The sequence below is a fragment of the Tilletiopsis washingtonensis genome, assembly GCF_003144115.1.
Source record: "Tilletiopsis washingtonensis strain MCA 4186 unplaced genomic scaffold FA09scaffold_2, whole genome shotgun sequence".
NCBI classification, from domain to species: domain Eukaryota; kingdom Fungi; phylum Basidiomycota; class Exobasidiomycetes; order Entylomatales; genus Tilletiopsis; species Tilletiopsis washingtonensis.
In genome coordinates, this window is record NW_020311999.1 from 639,345 (window position 1) to 655,029 (window position 15,685).

The 15,685-nt window shown below is 68.7% G+C and overlaps 5 protein-coding genes across 5 annotated transcripts; 4 read left to right on the forward strand and 1 right to left on the reverse strand.

The window, feature by feature from the left end:
- The first annotated feature begins 224 nt into the window (after nt 1-224).
- Nucleotides 225-2,162, forward strand: FA09DRAFT_342269 (FAS1 domain-containing protein). Its single transcript, XM_025744536.1, has 5 exons — nt 225-1,114; nt 1,172-1,246; nt 1,304-1,644; nt 1,703-1,767; nt 1,823-2,162. The coding sequence occupies exons 1-5, from the start codon at nt 651-653 to the stop codon at nt 2,042-2,044; spliced, it is 1,167 nt and encodes a 388-aa protein (XP_025601154.1). The 5' UTR covers nt 225-650; the 3' UTR covers nt 2,045-2,162.
- On the reverse strand, nt 2,143-6,361 carry FA09DRAFT_314628 (kinesin-domain-containing protein). The gene is made up of 8 exons (XM_025740775.1): nt 5,983-6,361; nt 5,589-5,888; nt 5,158-5,538; nt 4,870-5,106; nt 4,174-4,811; nt 3,120-4,121; nt 2,916-3,067; nt 2,143-2,862 (listed from the first exon to the last, which is right to left on the reverse strand). Exons 1-8 carry the CDS (start codon nt 6,279-6,281, stop codon nt 2,272-2,274), a joined length of 3,600 nt encoding a protein of 1,199 aa, XP_025601155.1. The 5' UTR covers nt 6,282-6,361; the 3' UTR covers nt 2,143-2,271.
- A 273-nt stretch (nt 6,362-6,634) lies between these two features.
- FA09DRAFT_333220 (Metallo-dependent phosphatase) lies at nt 6,635-7,949 on the forward strand (the record flags this gene model as incomplete). Its single annotated transcript, XM_025743675.1, has 8 exons — nt 6,635-6,677; nt 6,744-6,862; nt 6,917-6,993; nt 7,046-7,301; nt 7,355-7,405; nt 7,522-7,696; nt 7,752-7,856; nt 7,924-7,949. 8 exons carry the CDS (start codon nt 6,635-6,637, stop codon nt 7,947-7,949), a joined length of 852 nt encoding a protein of 283 aa, XP_025601156.1.
- FA09DRAFT_117368 (hypothetical protein) lies at nt 7,850-9,038 on the forward strand. Its single transcript, XM_025739019.1, has one exon. The coding sequence runs from the start codon at nt 7,998-8,000 to the stop codon at nt 8,952-8,954; it is 957 nt and encodes a 318-aa protein (XP_025601157.1). The 5' UTR covers nt 7,850-7,997; the 3' UTR covers nt 8,955-9,038.
- A 4,354-nt stretch (nt 9,039-13,392) lies between these two features.
- On the forward strand, nt 13,393-14,770 carry FA09DRAFT_293357 (hypothetical protein; the record flags this gene model as incomplete). Its single annotated transcript, XM_025740044.1, has 2 exons — nt 13,393-13,534; nt 13,590-14,770. 2 exons carry the CDS (start codon nt 13,393-13,395, stop codon nt 14,768-14,770), a joined length of 1,323 nt encoding a protein of 440 aa, XP_025601158.1.
- Between the last annotated feature and the right edge of the window lie 915 nt (nt 14,771-15,685).

Sequence of the window (15,685 nt, forward strand, 5' to 3'; positions counted from 1 at the left end):
GTCCTGCATGCTGCACGCTGAGACAACTGCAGCATGGTATGCGATGCTTGCGAGCGAGAGAGGGAGCGGGTGCGAGGCCAAGCACAGCACCAGGGCTCGGCGTGGCTCGCGCAGCCCTTGGCCTTGAGCACGCCGCGGGCGGCGGACGCGGTGCGCGGCGCGAGAGCTGCGGCAGCACGCGCGGCGCCCCTTGGCCGCGAGCGAGCGCAGCCACGCCTTGGCGCTGACGCCAGCCGGCAGCTCTCTTGCGCGCGCGGCGTGCTCGCGGCCTGCCTCTCGTCCCCACACTCGACTCGCAGCCTGCTGCTGTTGCATCAGCTGCAGCCGCAGAGCGATGCGCTGCGGTGCCCCGCGCACTGCGGTACACCGCCTCGCACCCGTGCAGCCGCGCGCAGAGCACCTCGCTGCTCGCCCGCCAAGCCTGCCGGCGTGCGTGACAGACGCAGAGGCCCGGCTGCGAACGAGAGTCTGGTGACGGCCGGCAGCGCAGGCAGCGCAGCACAGCAAGGCACATGTGGAGAAGCGGAGCGGCTTACCTCTTCGCTCGTCGACTGCTGTGTCCAGCGCCAGCGGCTGCGGCGCATACATAAGAGGGAGCCTGGCTGCGCCGTGCGATCGTCGTTCACCTACACCCTCATCCCTCGACGAACATGACCAAGTTCCTCAGCCTCCTCGCTGCCTCGCTCGCCGCCGTCAGCGCCGTTGCGGCCCAGTCGTTCGGCGAGCAGGTGCTCAGCGCCCTGCGCCAGAACAACCTCACTGCCCTCGCCGACGTCGTGCAGCAGAACCCGTCGCTCGTCGAGGCGCTGCAGTCGAGCGGCAACAAGACGGTGCTCGCGCCGACGAACCAGGCGCTGCAGGCCGCCGGCCAGCTGCCGTCGGCCAACGACCTCGTGCGCCTCATCACCTACCACGTCCTCAACGGCACCTGGACCAATGACCGCATCGACGACGACGACAACGAGCGCATCGCCGCCTCGACGCTCCTCACCGACGGCGTGCGCCTGCCCGGCAACCGCAGCCAGGTCGTCATCCTCGACCGCGAGGGCGACGACGACAACGAGCGCTCCTTTGTCATCGGCACCAACAGCAACGTCTCGTTTGTCTCGGACAAGTGAGTGCCCTGCGTCCGTGTCTTTGTGCACCGCTAACGCATTCCTTCACCTTGCAGCGACGGACCTGCGCTCGGCTCGATCCTCGTGCAGCCCATCTCGGGCGTGCTCACCATCCCGCGGAACCTGTCGACGTAAGTGCTCACACGTGTGCGGTGCTCAGCGCCCGAGCTGACCGTGTCCCTCAACAGCACGCTCGGCAACATCTCCGACTCGTCGTCGCTCGTCTCGGCCCTGCAGCAGGCCAACCTGGTCAACGCGCTCGACAACGCGCGCGGCCTGACCGTGTTCGTCCCCAACAACGGCGCCTTCCAGTCCGCCCAGCAGGCGATTGGCGGCGCGACGCCCGAGCAGGTCGTTGCCGTGCTCTCCAACCACGTCATCAACGGCACGGTCGTCTACTCCTTCCAGCTCGAGGGCGACGATGACAACGACGACGGCGGCGCCCGCGTCCGCAACGCCACCACGGCCTCTGGCCAGCAGCTCACCTTCGAGGAGGACGACGACGAGATCTACGTGCGCTCGGGCGACAGTGAGTGCAGCCAGCCTTCGAGCTCCTTCCGCCAGTACTGACACGCCCTGCTGCACAGTCCGTGCCCGCATCGTGCGCTCGGACGTGCTCACGAATAACGGTGTCGTCCACGTCATCGACCAGGTGAGCTCAGTCCGTCGCGTCCCGCCACAGGCCATCGCTCATCCGCTCCCCACAGGTCCTCCTCAACACCGCCACAAACCAGACGGCCGCCAACGAGGCAGCTGACGACGCTGCCGACAACGCACAGACGGCCGCGCCGCCGGGCTCGACTGGCACGACCGGCTCGGGCTCCGGCAGCGGCTCCGGCGGCAGGATGGACGGCGCCCAGCAGCTGGCCAGCATCGGCGTCGCCGGTCTCCTGGCCGTCGTCGCCTCGGCCGCCTTCACTCTCGCCTAAGCGCGCACAGCATACCCGCCCTACTCCTTCCTCGCCTCTGTTCGCACTTCCAATCCCGTCTCCGTGCGCCTCTTTCTGTTCACTCTAAGCCGACGCATCGCAATCGCGCAATAACGTCGAATTACTGTAGCAGGGGTATGAGGCGAGAGCACTGCAGTGCACATGCAGAAGGAGTCCAGATGCGAGAGAGACAGGAGCAGCGGAAGGTGAAAGGATGGCTCGAGCTCTCAGGGGCGCACGCGCTTCGGACGGCCGATCATGCTCGGCACGGCGCTGGCACGCAGCGGCTTCTCGGGGCCAGCAGCGTCGGCGTCGGCCGCCTTGCGCTTCGGCAGCGCCGCGGCCGTGTTGCCGTTCGAGAGCTGGCGCAGCGGTGCGTTGGCCACCACCTCGGGCTCGGCCTCTGCAGCAGAGCTCGTCAGGCTCGAGTGGCTCTCCGAGCGGCGTGCGGTGCGGTCGCCAGGCATGAGCGTGTTGTCGTCAGAGAGCAGTCGGCTAGAGTCGGCCAGCTGCTCGCCGAGCTCCTCGTCCGCGTCGCCCGCCTCGCTCTCGGAGCAGGCAATCGACACTGAAGTGCCGCCTTGCAGCTCGGCGGCCTCGACGCGCATGCGCTGCTGCTGGATTGCTCTGAGACGGTCGGAGGGCACGAGGCGCCACGGCGCCGGCGCAGCCCACTCGCGCTTGCGCGGTGTGTCGCCCGTTGGCTCGTCCACGGCGAAGCGCGACGACAGGTAGCCGCGCGACTCTTCGCGGAGGTCGGCGAGCTGCTGCGCTGCTGTGGCTGCGAAGGCCAAGCCGGATGACTTGTGCTCGGCAAGCTGCAGGCTCCTGTCAGCGGGTGATGCAAAGCCAGCGGCGAGGCGCCACTCACCGAAGAGCTGGCCTTTGCAGAGTACGAGTCGACGGCCTTCTGCGATTTGGCGTAGGCTGTCCGCACCGTCGCGTATGAGGCGCTAACGCTCGATGTCAGCTCCGTCAGGTCGGACTCTTGCGCCTGCTGCGTGCCAGCGGTGTCGTTGCGCACTGTGTTTGACGGTCAGCACTGCAGGTTGGACTGAGCCGAGGCTCCACTCACGTCTCGCGAGCCGCTCTGCGAAACTCTTGCCCATCTGCTGCGTCTGCGACACATCCTGCTCGGCGATCTCGCCAATTTCGCTGCCGAACGTCTCGATGCTCTGTGCTGTCCGCTCGCACGACTGGTCGATTGTCGCATCGCACTTCCGCCGGTGCTTGCGAGCGATCTTCTCGCGCTGCGCGATGTCGGCAGCGAAGGCAGAAGAAGACTCGGCGACCTCTGTGACGAGCGCGCTGTGGCTGGCGGCAAAAGTCTGGGCCGACTTTTCCTCGGACGTGAGCCGTGCCTGGACACTTCCGACTGCCTCGGTGAGGCTGCGGTCGCGGTCGTCGGTGAAGCCGACCAGCAGACGGCTGATGTTGGCAGCCAGCTCGTCGCGCATCGTGCGTGCCTTTGTGCGCTCATCGTCGAGCAGCTGGGCAAGCAGCTCGTTCTGCTCGCGCAGAGCCACCAGCTCCTGGGCCGTGCGGGCCTGTGCGAGGTCCTGCACTGCTTGTATGCGAGCGGCCGAGTCTGTGACGTGGCTCTGAGCGGCCTGAGCGATGTCGCTGGTGATCTCGATGATCGCTGCAAGCCCGCTCTTCATCCGCTCGGCGGAGCTGCGGCTGCTCTCGAGCAGCTGCGACGCCAGACGAGAGCAGCTATCCGTGGTGGCGGCGCGGCGCTCCTCTGACGCGCTGATGACTGCCTGTCGGATGCGGTCGAGCTCGTCGGCAGCCTTGACGCTCTGCTCGACGCTCAGCTCCTGTTTGCTGCGCAGAGTAGCCGAGAGCTTGGCGAGCTCCCGCGCCCGCTCCTCCAGATGCTGCCCCTTGGCCTCGGCATCGGCGCTCTGGCGCTGCGTGAACTTGACGAGCTGTGCTGAGAGGTCGCTCGTGAAGCGTTCGTGCGAGGAGCGGTACTCCAGCACGCGTGCCTCGAGTGCGCCCGTCATCGTCGAGACAGACTTCTGGCACTCTGCGGCGAGGGCACGGTTCGTAGCCTCGACCTTCTCCTTGCGCTCTGTGCGAGCGTCAGCGCTTGGCACACGGCCAGGTCTAGGCTGCCAACTCACCAAGCTTGCCGAACAGCCCGCCGAGATCCTTTGTGCTCTCGCCGACGAGCACGTTGAGCGCATCGGAGACGCTGCTCAGCTTGCGCTCGCTGCGCTGGTATGCCTCTCGCAGCGTCCGCTCCTCCTCCTCAGCCACGAGCAGCTCCTCGACGCGAAGCTTGATCTGCTTGAGCGTCTCGGACTGCTCGACAAACTCGGCCTTGGCCGCCTTGGCCTCGCCGTCGCGCTTGGTGAGCAGCTGCATGTTCTGCTCGAACTGCTCGCGCAGGCTGTTCATCTTGCTCTCGACGACCTCCTTGCCGCGCCGCAGCTCGTCGGCCTCGGTCTTGGTGCCCTCGTGCTCCTCCTGCATCGCCTTCCAGCTGTCGCCGCTGACGTAGAAGCCGTCCTTCTCGCGTGCGGCGATCAGATCCCGCTTCAGCGTGCCGATCTCGTGCACGTAGTCCTTGATCAGGCCGGCGCGCGTCATGCGCCGGTTGAGCTCCGGGCGGTTCTTGATCGACTTGGCGCGCAGGGCGTAGTCGAGCGTCGAGAGCGTCTCTTCCATGTTGGCCTTCTCTGTCGCGACAGTCGCGATGATGCACGTTTTCGTGCGGCCTCCGAGCGACTCCTTCAGCAGCCGCGTCAGCTTCGATTCGCTGTGTCAGGAGAGCATCAGCATGCGTCCACGGTCGGCAGGGGTGCAGCCTGTCTCACCGGTACGGGATGTGGCTGCTCTTCTCCACCAGCGCGTTGATCACGCGACCGAGCGTGAGCAGGCTCTGGTTGATCATGCCCGCCTCGCGCGCGCGCTTGTTCTCTGCGCCGCTGCGGCCGATGTTCTCCGAACCGGCAAGGTCGACAAGATTCAGCTTGCCGGTGCGCATCACGTCTTCGCCCTTCGGCGTCGTCTCCTTGATGTGCACTGTCAGCGTGAAGACCGAGTGCGAGCGACTGAGTAGTGGTTGTCAGCGTGGCAAGCAAGTCCGCAGTCGCACGACCCACCTCGAAGACTCGTTACACCGCGTGGCAGCGATCTGGCGCTTCTGGCTGCCTCTCCGCAGCAGCTTGAGGCCGTCTGCTGCGTCAATGATCGGCGAGTCACTGACGCCCTCGATGAACACGCCGCGACGGCCCTTCTCGCCGTCGCTCTCAAAGAGCTTCAGGCCGGAGTCCTTTGACCCGCCCAGCGGCGTGGGCAGATCTGCGGAGAGCAGATCGCGCAGCTCCTCGTTGTACAGCTCCACGAACGTCGCATGCACGCTGTACTCGAAGCGCTGCAGCTCCAGCGTGTGGAAGAGGCGGTAGAGCGTGCGCGGGATGATGCCCGCCTCGGACGCGTACGTGCCTCCGAGCTGGGAGGAGAGGTCGCCCTCCATCGTGTGCCTGCGAGTGCGTCAGAGTGGCACAAGCCGCACAAGTCTTCTGCCACTCACGTCTTGCCTGTGCCCGTCTGGCCGTACGCGAAGATGGTGCAGTTGTAGCCGCTCAGCACCTCGTCCAGAATCGGGCCCACCACGTGCTGGTACACCATGCCCTGGTCCGCCTCGGGCCCAAAGACGTGATCGAAGTCGTACGTCTTCTCCCGCACCGCCTGCGGCTCTGCCAGCGCTGACGCAGCTGCAGACGACGAGGAGACGACGGGCGCGTCAAGCGCGATGCTGATCGCCTGGCAGCGGGCGCCAGACGTAGACACGATTGGGTCCTTTGTGGCGCTCTCGCCCGGTGCGCGGCCGCTGAGCATCAGGCAGAGTGAGCTGTGGCTCTGCTGCAGCCAGCTCGGAGCCGTTCGAGCTGCGCCGCGGACGACAGCAATCTGCGATTACTCACCGCACGCGGACCACAACTTGGATGTTCGTCTCGTCCTCATCCCGCCGCCGCCCCGTCGCAGTCGATGCCACAGCCACCGATCCGGCGCGCGGCCGCCCGACTGCATGACCGTCTTCCGACTGAGACGATGAGGCACCCGCGCGACCGCTCAGAGGCGGCCCATTGCTGCGACTGGCGGGCACGCGAGAGGCTGACGGCCCGGCGCCGTCGGAGCTGGCCATGGTGGAGCGCGAAGTCGAGGCGGACATGGCTGGCCGGCGAGCCGGTGCCGCCGACGAGGGGCGGGCAGGAGGAGCCATGGTGAGAGCGATGCGGAGCCGTTCCTCGGACGTGCAGCTCTCTGCGATAGGCGGCGAGTGGTTGAGGATGGTGGTGGAGCGGAGGTGCAGCTCTGCGCAGGCGGAACACGGGCGCAGGGCTCGGCGCGCGGTGAGAGAACAACACCAACTCGTGCCGCGTCGGCGCGGCACTCGGGAAAGACGCGCGCGCGCATCACGTGTGCCTGCGACGAAGAGCGTGGGAGCACTCGTCAGCCTCTTGCGCACGGACGCGCCGCCCTCGCTCCCTTGTGGAGCACCACCTCCCTTCCCGGCCCTCGCCCGGCAGTCCTCGCACGCTACGGTACTGCTCGTAATTCCTTGTGCTGCGAAATATGTCAGACACTGCTCCCCCAGCCGGCGCATTGTCGAGCGGTGGTACGTGGCGGCCAACGCGCGCTTGCCGAGCGGCGGCTGACGCTCCGGCGCTGCTACGTGCGACAGACGCCTTTCACCACACATACGACGCACGAAGTCCACCCGCACGCCCGAGCGAGCATCATGTCCGTTTCGTGGTGATCTCGGACACACACAGCACTGAGCCGAGCGACGTGCCCGATGGAGTGCGTGCCAGCTGACGCCTGATCTGGGCGCCCGAGCTGACGAGGCGGGCGCAGGACGTGCTGCTCCATTGCGGCGATCTAACCGACATCGGCGGCACCGAGGCGTTTGAGCGGCAGATCGCGTGGCTGCGGTCAGTGCAGGTGCAGCGCAGCGCGGCTTCACGCTCACGCTGGCGCCGCCAGCTCTCTGCCGCACCCACGCAAGATCATCATCGCCGGCAATCACGACCACGCCGCAGACAACAGCACCGGGTGGTATGAGCGAGAGGGCTACAAGATTCACGAGGAGTACAGCCAGCCCCGTGCCGACCCGGCGAGAGTCAGACAGCTGCTGCAGGACCGCAGCGGCGGCCTGCGCTACCTCGAAGACGAGGCGCTCGAGCTCACTGTTGATCGCGACGGCGTCCGGGACAAGTGCTGGCGCATCTATGGCAGTCCGGTGAGCACAGGCCTGGCACGAGTCGCAAGGCTGCGTGCTCATCGCCCTCCAAGTGGACGCCTGTCTTCGGCAGCTGGGCGTGGAACTACGAGCGCGGCGCAGAGGTGAGTGGAGCTGCACTGAAGCCGCTGTGCCAGGTCGCTGATCCGAGCCGCTCGCAGGCAAAGCGTGAGCACAGCCAAGCGCACGCGCCCTGCCAGGATGCTGACCATGGGCAGAGCACGCTTCGGCCATCCCAAGCAACACGGACATCCTCATGACCCACGGCCCGCCACATGGCTACGGCGGGCTCGATGTGGTCCACTCGGGTGCGAACGTGGGGTGCGAGGCGGTCACCCAGCGGCTCGAGGCTGGCGAGATCCGCCCGCGGCTGCACGCCTTCGGGCACATCCACGGCGAGCGTCTCGCGCGGGACTCCCGACGCGCGCGGCTTACGCGTGGCGCTCTCAGAGGCGCGGGGAGTGTCCCGCCACGAATGGAGCAGCGAGCACAGCACCATCTTCGCCAACGCCGCGATTGCCGACATCGACATGGGTGCCTTCCGCGAGCGAGTATGTGAGTCGCAAGGGGAGCTCACAGGGGCCCAGCCCGAAGCCCAGCCTTGCTAACCTGCCGGCGCCAGTCCGCTACCGGGTCCGACACAGGTGAGTCGTGGGAAGGCTGGGTGTGTGTGCATCTGCTGCCGCTCGCGGGCTGATGTGTTGGACTCGAGGGCGGTCATCGTCGACCTCGACGCCCGAGCGTGAGAATGGCCGTCCCCACACCCGCTCCCGCCGGCAGCGCCCAAGGCGCCGGCTCGCACGCCACGACTCCCATACCTCGGGCCGGACATCTCGCCTGCGCCCAGCGCGCAGCTCTTCTGCAGGTCGCCACAAATGCTGCTCCTGCCAGGGGCTGCGAGAGAGAAGGAAAGAAGGGCAGTTTCCCCCACGGCGCAACCGGACAGCCCGGACATCCTGCGGCCGGCATCCGGGGAGCAATCAAGTTGGTGCGGCGCGCGAATGCGACGCAGGATATGTCCGAGGGAGCTGTGCTGCGCGCGCTTCGGCGCCGCCTCTTACGCGGCCGTGCGGCCCTTTCGCAGCCACGCCGCTCCGTTCCTGCGCAGGGTGCATGAGGAGAGGAGCGGCGGGCGCGCGGGCCTCGCTGTCAGTGTCAGCTGCTGCCACGCGTCGCGACGCGGGCGCCGGCGCCGCTGCCGTGTCCTCCACGGCCTGCAGTCGCAAGCCACATCTGCGCGTCCCGCAGCACGCAGCGTGCAGCACCATGCGCAGCGGCGGCGGCCACCTGCTCGGCTCAGCGAGCGCCTCGGCGTCGGCCTCCGTCCCGGGCTGCCTTCATGTCGAGCGGTGCCCAGGACGGCAACCCAGCGCCCTTCGATGTCACGCAGCTGCTGTCCGTGCACAGACTGCAGCCGTTTCGAGCGCCGGCGAGTCAAGCCTTGCGCTTCCCCCGGTCCCGGCGTCGGGAAGTAAAATCTGTCCGCAGCCCAGCGCTCGGCTCCGTCTGTGGTGCCAGACCCCGATGAGCGGCAGCTCGCCGTCTGCTGCCGCCCTGCCGCTCTGCCATGGACGAGCACGCACTTGCGGTTGCCGACGGGAAAAGTGCGACACGGCAGCGGCGGACATGCGACCGCGTCCCGCCTGCGGCTGAGTCCGCTGTCGAGCAGCAGCACCGCGACAGCCACGACGTTGCCCCTTGCCTGTCATCGAGGGCGCAGGCATCGTCGGCGATACTTGGAAACCAAGATCGCCAGGCCGCGATCGGTACTGTGTGCTGTCAAGAGCGTCAGGCAATGCCAGTCAACGGGGGCAGGATCAATGGTGCGAGAGAGAGGGACAGGTCCGTCTGTAGGGCGATGCAGAGTGAGTCAATCTGGTCACTGCAGGCCTTGGCGAGACGAATGCCTGCGATTGAGCGTTGCGAGGGCCCGAAGAGGCAGGGCACAGGCGCTGCAACTTGAGGAATGTCGGGGTGCGAGCGGGGTGAAGAGACGACGCGTCAGGGTCCACGGGCGTGTGCGGCCGACATGCTCCGCCTGGGGAATGTCACACGTGACCGGGGGGCGAAAGATAGCCGTGGGAGCACCCCTGGTGCAAGCTCGACCCGGAGGCACGCTCGCCGGGCCCGGCAGTTTCCCAAGCGACAGGGTCTCGCAGCTACTTTAGCCGGCCGCACCGAATCGCAGCTGTGCTCCTCGGTCGCCCGGAACCCTGCGCTGCGGCGCCGACGATCCCGCTATCGACGGCAGCAGGAGCACGGCGCGGAGTCGCGCTGTGTCGCTTGCGTGCGCGCCGCGCCGCTGCCAGCGTCGCGCGTGCGTAGCCTCCGTGCGGCGAAGCGTCGTCAACGGCCGCTGTGCAGCCGGGCACGCCGCAGCGGACCCGCTCGTCGCCATGCACCATGCCGTAGCGCTGCCCGAGGCCCAGCGTGCTGCGCCGAGCGGTGCCGGCACCTACATACAACGGCTGCGGCGAGGGAGCGTCGGGCACGCACATGCTGCGAGCTGCGGCGAGCTGCACGCGTGCTCATGGGGTCTGCAGCACCTTGCGCTAAACGCTGCACGGCTCGCAGTAGCGTGTCTCTTGCGTTCCGGGGCCGATGAGCTGAGGCACAGCACCTCTCGCCTTCTGCCCCAAGGGTACGCTCGACACACCGCCGCACGGTGCCCACAAGCTCTCGATGCGCTGCGCAAGCGGCAGCGCCAGCGGCCGTCGGGCGTCCCACGCCTCCCTTGCGTCGGCCTCGCACGCCAGCATCTCGAGCGCTTGCTCCCAGGACTTTCAGGGACCTGCATGCTGCAGTCTCAGCTCGCCGACGATCGGCTCCAGCCAGACCCCACGAGCAGGACCACATGTGTGCACAGCTGCTCCGCGTGGGGCTGATGCTGATCTGATCTTGATCTCGGGCGACGGAGGCAGCAAGCGTGGCAAGTTTGAGACCGCCACCACAGAAGCCGTCGAGTGCTGAGAGTGGTCTCGCGGGGAAGGGAGCAGCGAGGTTTCCGCGCTGTCTCCATCTGCTGCGGCAGACCATCTCAATTCGGCGAGGATCGCCCGGACGCAGCAGCGAGACTCGGGCACGCCGCATGCAGGGTGCCTCGTGCTACGGCAAGCACCCATGGGTCCACGCTGCTGGGGACCATCCCGACCCTCCTTGGCACCAGATGCGGCGCAGATTCAACGGCTCGGTCCTCTCTCCACGCTCTCGTGCGCCTGCGCCGTGCACGAGCCAGGACGCTGCCGTCGTCGGGTGGGGCGGCAGCGGCAGCACGACTCCTTGCGCTTCTGCTTGCGCCTGACCCTTGCTCGCCGCGAGACGTCGTCATCGGAGCCAGACAAGCGTGGGCGTTGTGTGTAGTGTGCAAACAAGAGGCAGCTGCAAGAGCCCTCGCATCCGGAACGGCTGCGGGACGCCCGAGTCGGGCCTCCGTGCGGCGGCAGTCGAGGGCAGAGCGTGAGCTGGGATGCTGCTTGCTGCGGCGCTGGCCACCAGCGCTCCCCCTGGATTCCGCGGGGGGCCGGCCGAGCGTCCACGCAGAAGGGCGAGATGCAGATCACAATGCAGGCACAGCTGGCGGCTTGCAGGCCGCAGCTGCTTAGCCCCAAGTCGCCGCACGAGCCTGCGCCCCGTGGTGCGGGTGCGTGCAGCATCTACCGCAGCCGGCGAGGAGCGCGCGCGTGGCGATGCTGCGATGCTGCCTGAGCGGCTGCAGCGGCTCGCCCAGCGGTCGTCGCGCGTCTCGCACGCTAAGCGGCACACGTGCAGCGTTGCTCTCAGGGGGCCGCACGCTACGCCCCTCCCGCCTCGGCCAGGGCGCGCGCGCGTCCGGGGTGCGGACGTGCGCCTTCAGCCGCAGCTTGGTGCTTGCTCATCGTCCACGCTCCCAGGGCAAGGGCGCCCGCACTACCGGCTCGGTGCTCGGCGTCATCGCACCGCAGCGCCGACGTTGGCCGCTGGGCGTGCTGTCGCGCTCTGCTCGGCGCGAGCCTCCCGCTCGCCCTTGCCGCGCGCTCACGCTAGACGTAGACCGGGCACGCAACTTGCCGGCGCTGCCCTCTCCGTGCGCGCCCTTGCCAGACGCATGCTGCTAGCCAGAGCGCCCAGCTGCTCGATCCGTTGCCCCTGAGCGGCGCTGAGGTCTGACAGGGTGGGCGCAGCAAGCACAAGCATATCCGGCGCCGTGCGGTCTCAGCGAACGGATGCGAGGAAGGATCGCGCAGTGCGCCGCGGCGCCACGGCGCCGCCTGGCACGCAGCGTGCGCGCGGCCCGATGCTGGCCCGGCGACGCCTGCCGCTGCGAGCCATCGCCAAACGACGCCGCAGCGGCCTCACGCTCGTCATCGGCGGCGGGCGCAGCACGAACCTTGAAGTCTCCGACGCCGGGCCCTGCGCTCGGCGCGATGGCGACGCGGGCGCCCGCGGTACCGAGCAGCGGCGCTGCGTGCGCTGACTTGAGAGCTGAGATGCTGCGGCGGCCGCCGCGCGCAGACGGCGTGCAGCGCCCCGGCCGCACGCTCGGCGCGCGCGCATCTCCGCCACACCTGCAAGAGCAAGAAGCGCCACCGCGTGCGCCCGCCGGCCTGTGCTGCTGACGAGGTGCGCGCGGCCGCAGCGGCGCAGTGAACCTTGTGCAGCGCGGTGCACGGCGGCCGCCGCGTCGAGGTGCTTTCGCCGCACGGACACTCTCGCCGGAGATTGCCCCGCAAATGCACACCGCGCGCGCTGCCTCGTCCGCTGCGTGCGGCGGCAGGCGCGCAGTGTGTGCCCGCCAACGGCCGCCGCCGCCGGCCGGCCTGCTGCGCTTCTGCGGCAGCCGGGCAGTGCGCCAGACCAACTTCCACGGCGCCGCAGACCTGCCTCTTTGGGCGACCGCGGCACTGCGCCAGTGTGCTACCGTGAACATCCCGCGCCGCTGACCTGCCCGAAGCGCTCGCCGACCCGCGACACTGGCGCCCTGCCCGACCCTGCGCCCATTCCCACCCCTTCCTGCACGCGTCGCACCTCCTTGCAGATCCGAGCGCCGCGCTCATATCTGGGCATTCGCGCCGCGCCCTCTGCCGTCTCCTCGCCCTTGCCCTTCCCTTCGCTCCTCCGTTCCTGCCTTGCTTCAGCTTCTTCGCCCGGCGCGCCCTCTTTCGCTTCGGTTTCACCTTTCGGCTTCGCTCGTTGCTTCTATTCTGCTAGTCGCTCCCTCCTTTCATTCTGCGCGCAGCTGGCTGCCCGCATCCCGCGCCTCGCCTCCTCGCCCTCGCTTTCCTGCCGTGCGCGCATTCGCCCGCGCGCCCTGCCCGAGCCGCCCGCCGCCCCTCGCCGCCCCTCCCACCCGCCAGAGAGCCGGCTCTCTGCTTGCGTGCGCCAGCCGCCACTCGCGCCCTGCCGATCTCCTCGGCGCCGCCACTCGGCTGCACGTCTGCGGCGTCTGCCGTAGCAGGCATTCCAGCAGCGCCTCGGCCCCCTCGCCGCGCCGCGCACCCACGCCAGCACCAGCTGCCCGCACCAGCGCCAGCGCCCGCCGCCGCGCCGATCCGATCCCTCGTCGGCCGGCCTGTCTGCATCTGCTTGCTGCAGCTGCCCGCCGCTCGCATCTGTCCGGCAACGGCCCGCCTGCAGCGCACTGCATCTTCCGGCGCACGCAGCTCGTGTCCGGCGCCCCTCGCATAACCGCAGCTGCATTGCACGCACCGTCGCAGCGTCCGCCCCTTGCGCACTCCGCCGGCAGCAAGCCGCAGGCAGCAAGCGGCAGACCCTGGCCGCGTGCATCTGCAATCAGCAGGCGCAGGCACCGCAGTGAGAGCAACAGCAGCAGCAGCAGCAGCAGCCGCGCTCGCCGCACGCGTCAACGCACCGCACCGCATCGCATCGCCACAGGCCTCCGCCTCCGCATCGCACGGCCACCACACATCCGCCGCCAGCCGCCGCTCTCGCCATAAGAAGCTCCAGCTCCGGCCGACGTCCATCTTGCCGCTCCACCTCGCGTCACACCCCCAGCCCGCCCGCCTCCTCTCCCTCGCGCATCCATCCCCTTGCTCCATCTACTGCGCCTCCGGACCTCCTCTCGCCGCCCTTCCTCGCCGCCGCCGCCGCCGCCATGTCTCTCCACGCCTCCTCGTCGGCCTCGGGCCTCAGCAGCAGCGCCCTGCGCCGGCATCCGGCCAGCCTGACGCCCAAGGCCGTGCACAACCCGGCGCTGCTTGACCTCGTCAAGTGCCCCGTGTCGCGCGACATGGTCGGTGAGTCGTCCTGACAGCGACACCATCCGGCGCCGTGGCTCACACCTGCCCCCAGTCTACCTCGCACAGCAGGCCGCCCACGTCATCCAGTGTGGACCGCCGCAGCAGCTGGCGACGCCTCCCACCACACCCACCAAGACGGTCGCCTGCGCCGAGGCCGACCCGGCAGGCAAGATGGAGGTCAACGGCCTGCCCAGCCTCGAGACCTTCATCGCCATCCTCGTCGAGAAGAGCAACGTGCAGGTGCCGACGCTCCTCACGACGCTCGTCTACCTCGAGCGCCTCAAGTCGCGCCTGCCGCGCGTCGCCAAGGGCATGCACTGCACACGGCACCGCGTCTTCCTCGCCACGCTCATCGTCGCCGCCAAGTACCTCAACGACTCGTCGCCGAAGAACAAGCACTGGACCAAGTACGGCGCCCTCTTCTCGCAGGCCGAGGTCAACCTCATGGAGAAGCAACTCCTCTACCTGCTCGACTACGACCTGCGCATCGAGGAGGACGAGCTGCTCGTGCACTTCTCGCCCTTCTTCCGCCGCTTCGAGGACCGTGCCGAGCGCGGCCGCCGCGAGATGCACCTGCGCAGCTGCGAGGCCGGCCGCGAGATGGAGCGCTACGCCCGCGCCAGCCAGCGCCGCGTCGCCCTCCGCGCCCTGCCCGCCGACCAGGTGCCGTGCTGGAATCTGCACAAGGCCGACGTGCCCGCCGCCGGCTCCACCAGCCGGCCAGCGATGGCACGGCCGCCGACCAACGCACCGCCGTCGCCCGTCTCGCCGTCGCCGCGCGCCGACGCCTACAGCCACGTGCCGCGCCGCGTCTCGAGCTCGACGATGCAGCGCGGCGAGAGCCACGCGTCGTCGGCGTCGAGCAGCAGCGCCGCCTCGTCCGAGGCCGAGCTCACCGACGACAACGGCAGCAGCTCGTCGTCGGCCGAGGACTACGACGACGACGACCTGGACGAGCAGTACGAAGAGTACTACGTCGACGAGGGCCAGCTCAGCGAGCGCATGCAGGAGCACCACGTCGCCTCTGCCGACGTCGAGATGCAGCCGGCGCTGGCGCAGGACGTCGAGGGCGTCAAGGTCGTCTCGGCGATGCAGCGCTACGTCCAGAGCGCCATCCCCGCCGGCCTGCGCAAGGGATCCATCGACGCATCGGCTCAACACGGCGTCCGCAGCAGCCGCAGCAGCTCCAACCTGCTCGCTCGCATGCTCGGACACCAGCCGGCAGCCTACTAAGCAGCGCGGCGGCGCTGCGGGCCAGCGTCGACCCCCTCCTGCCTCGCCCCCCTCGTCCTGTCTCCACCAGCATCGCCCCGGCATACACCCACGCATCTCTCCTGTCTCCCACACACTGCATTCGCCGCGCTCTCTCGCACATCTACACTCTATTCTGCATCCGTCCTAGTGGTCACACCGTCATCAGCATCCACCCTCATTCGCAATCGCACTTCACTGCCTGCGCCTCTCTGTCTGTCTGTTTGTGTGTTTCTCTCTCGTGCCGCGCCCAGCACATGCGGCAACGGCGGCGGGCACATGCGCTGCCGCCCCCACGCATGACGCTCGCGCACTGCAGCGCGCATCGCGCAGCTCCTCCCGCCAGCGGCCGGCGAAAGCGGTGTTGCGCGTCGACGCAGCCTGCATGCCTTGCGGCGCAGCAGCAAGGCTCGGCAGACGCGCCCAACAGCAAACTGCGGCCACAAGCTCAGCGGCAGCGGCCGACGCTGACGCCGACGCCGACGGCGCCGCTGCGGCACCCACGGTCGCGACGGCCCTCGGCTGAGCTCAGAGCCTGCAATTCCGGCGGCCGTGGGGTGAGAACGGCGCACACGGCGAGCGCTGCTCGCGGCTGAGAGTACGGTTGTCAGCACGGCAATGCGACGGCGCACACCACCTCGTAAGCCGCAGGAGAGGCAGGCGGAGTCGGCCCTCGCGCCGCCGCTACTGAGCGCGCTTCATCCCTCCTTTTCCGCAAAAAGATGCTCCTCGGCAACCCTCCGTCGAGCATGGAGCCGAGCCGAGACGAATGAATGCTCCGCGCCGGCGCACCAATGAAGCCCGGCAGGGTGCAGCACAGCACCGCGAGGAGGCCGCGAGGTACGCGCGCGTTTGGTCCGTCGAGCTTTGGGCGCCGCCCACGAGCGCGTTGCAGCG

Coding starts and splice junctions, on each gene's coding strand:
- FA09DRAFT_117368 (XM_025739019.1), top strand. CDS start 7,998: ATGTGTTGGACTCGAGGGCGGTCATCGTCGACCTCGACGCCCGAGCGT.
- FA09DRAFT_314628 (XM_025740775.1), bottom strand. CDS start 6,281: ATGGCTCCTCCTGCCCGCCCCTCGTCGGCGGCACCGGCTCGCCGGCCA. Junction 5,889..5,982: donor CAAGTTGTGGTCCGCGTGCG/GTGAGTAATCGC, acceptor CCTGATGCTCAG/CGGCCGCGCACCGGGCGAGA. Junction 5,539..5,588: donor CAGACGGGCACAGGCAAGAC/GTGAGTGGCAGA, acceptor ACGCACTCGCAG/GCACACGATGGAGGGCGACC.
- FA09DRAFT_342269 (XM_025744536.1), top strand. CDS start 651: ATGACCAAGTTCCTCAGCCTCCTCGCTGCCTCGCTCGCCGCCGTCAGC. Junction 1,247..1,303: donor ATCCCGCGGAACCTGTCGAC/GTAAGTGCTCAC, acceptor GTCCCTCAACAG/CACGCTCGGCAACATCTCCG. Junction 1,768..1,822: donor TCGTCCACGTCATCGACCAG/GTGAGCTCAGTC, acceptor CGCTCCCCACAG/GTCCTCCTCAACACCGCCAC.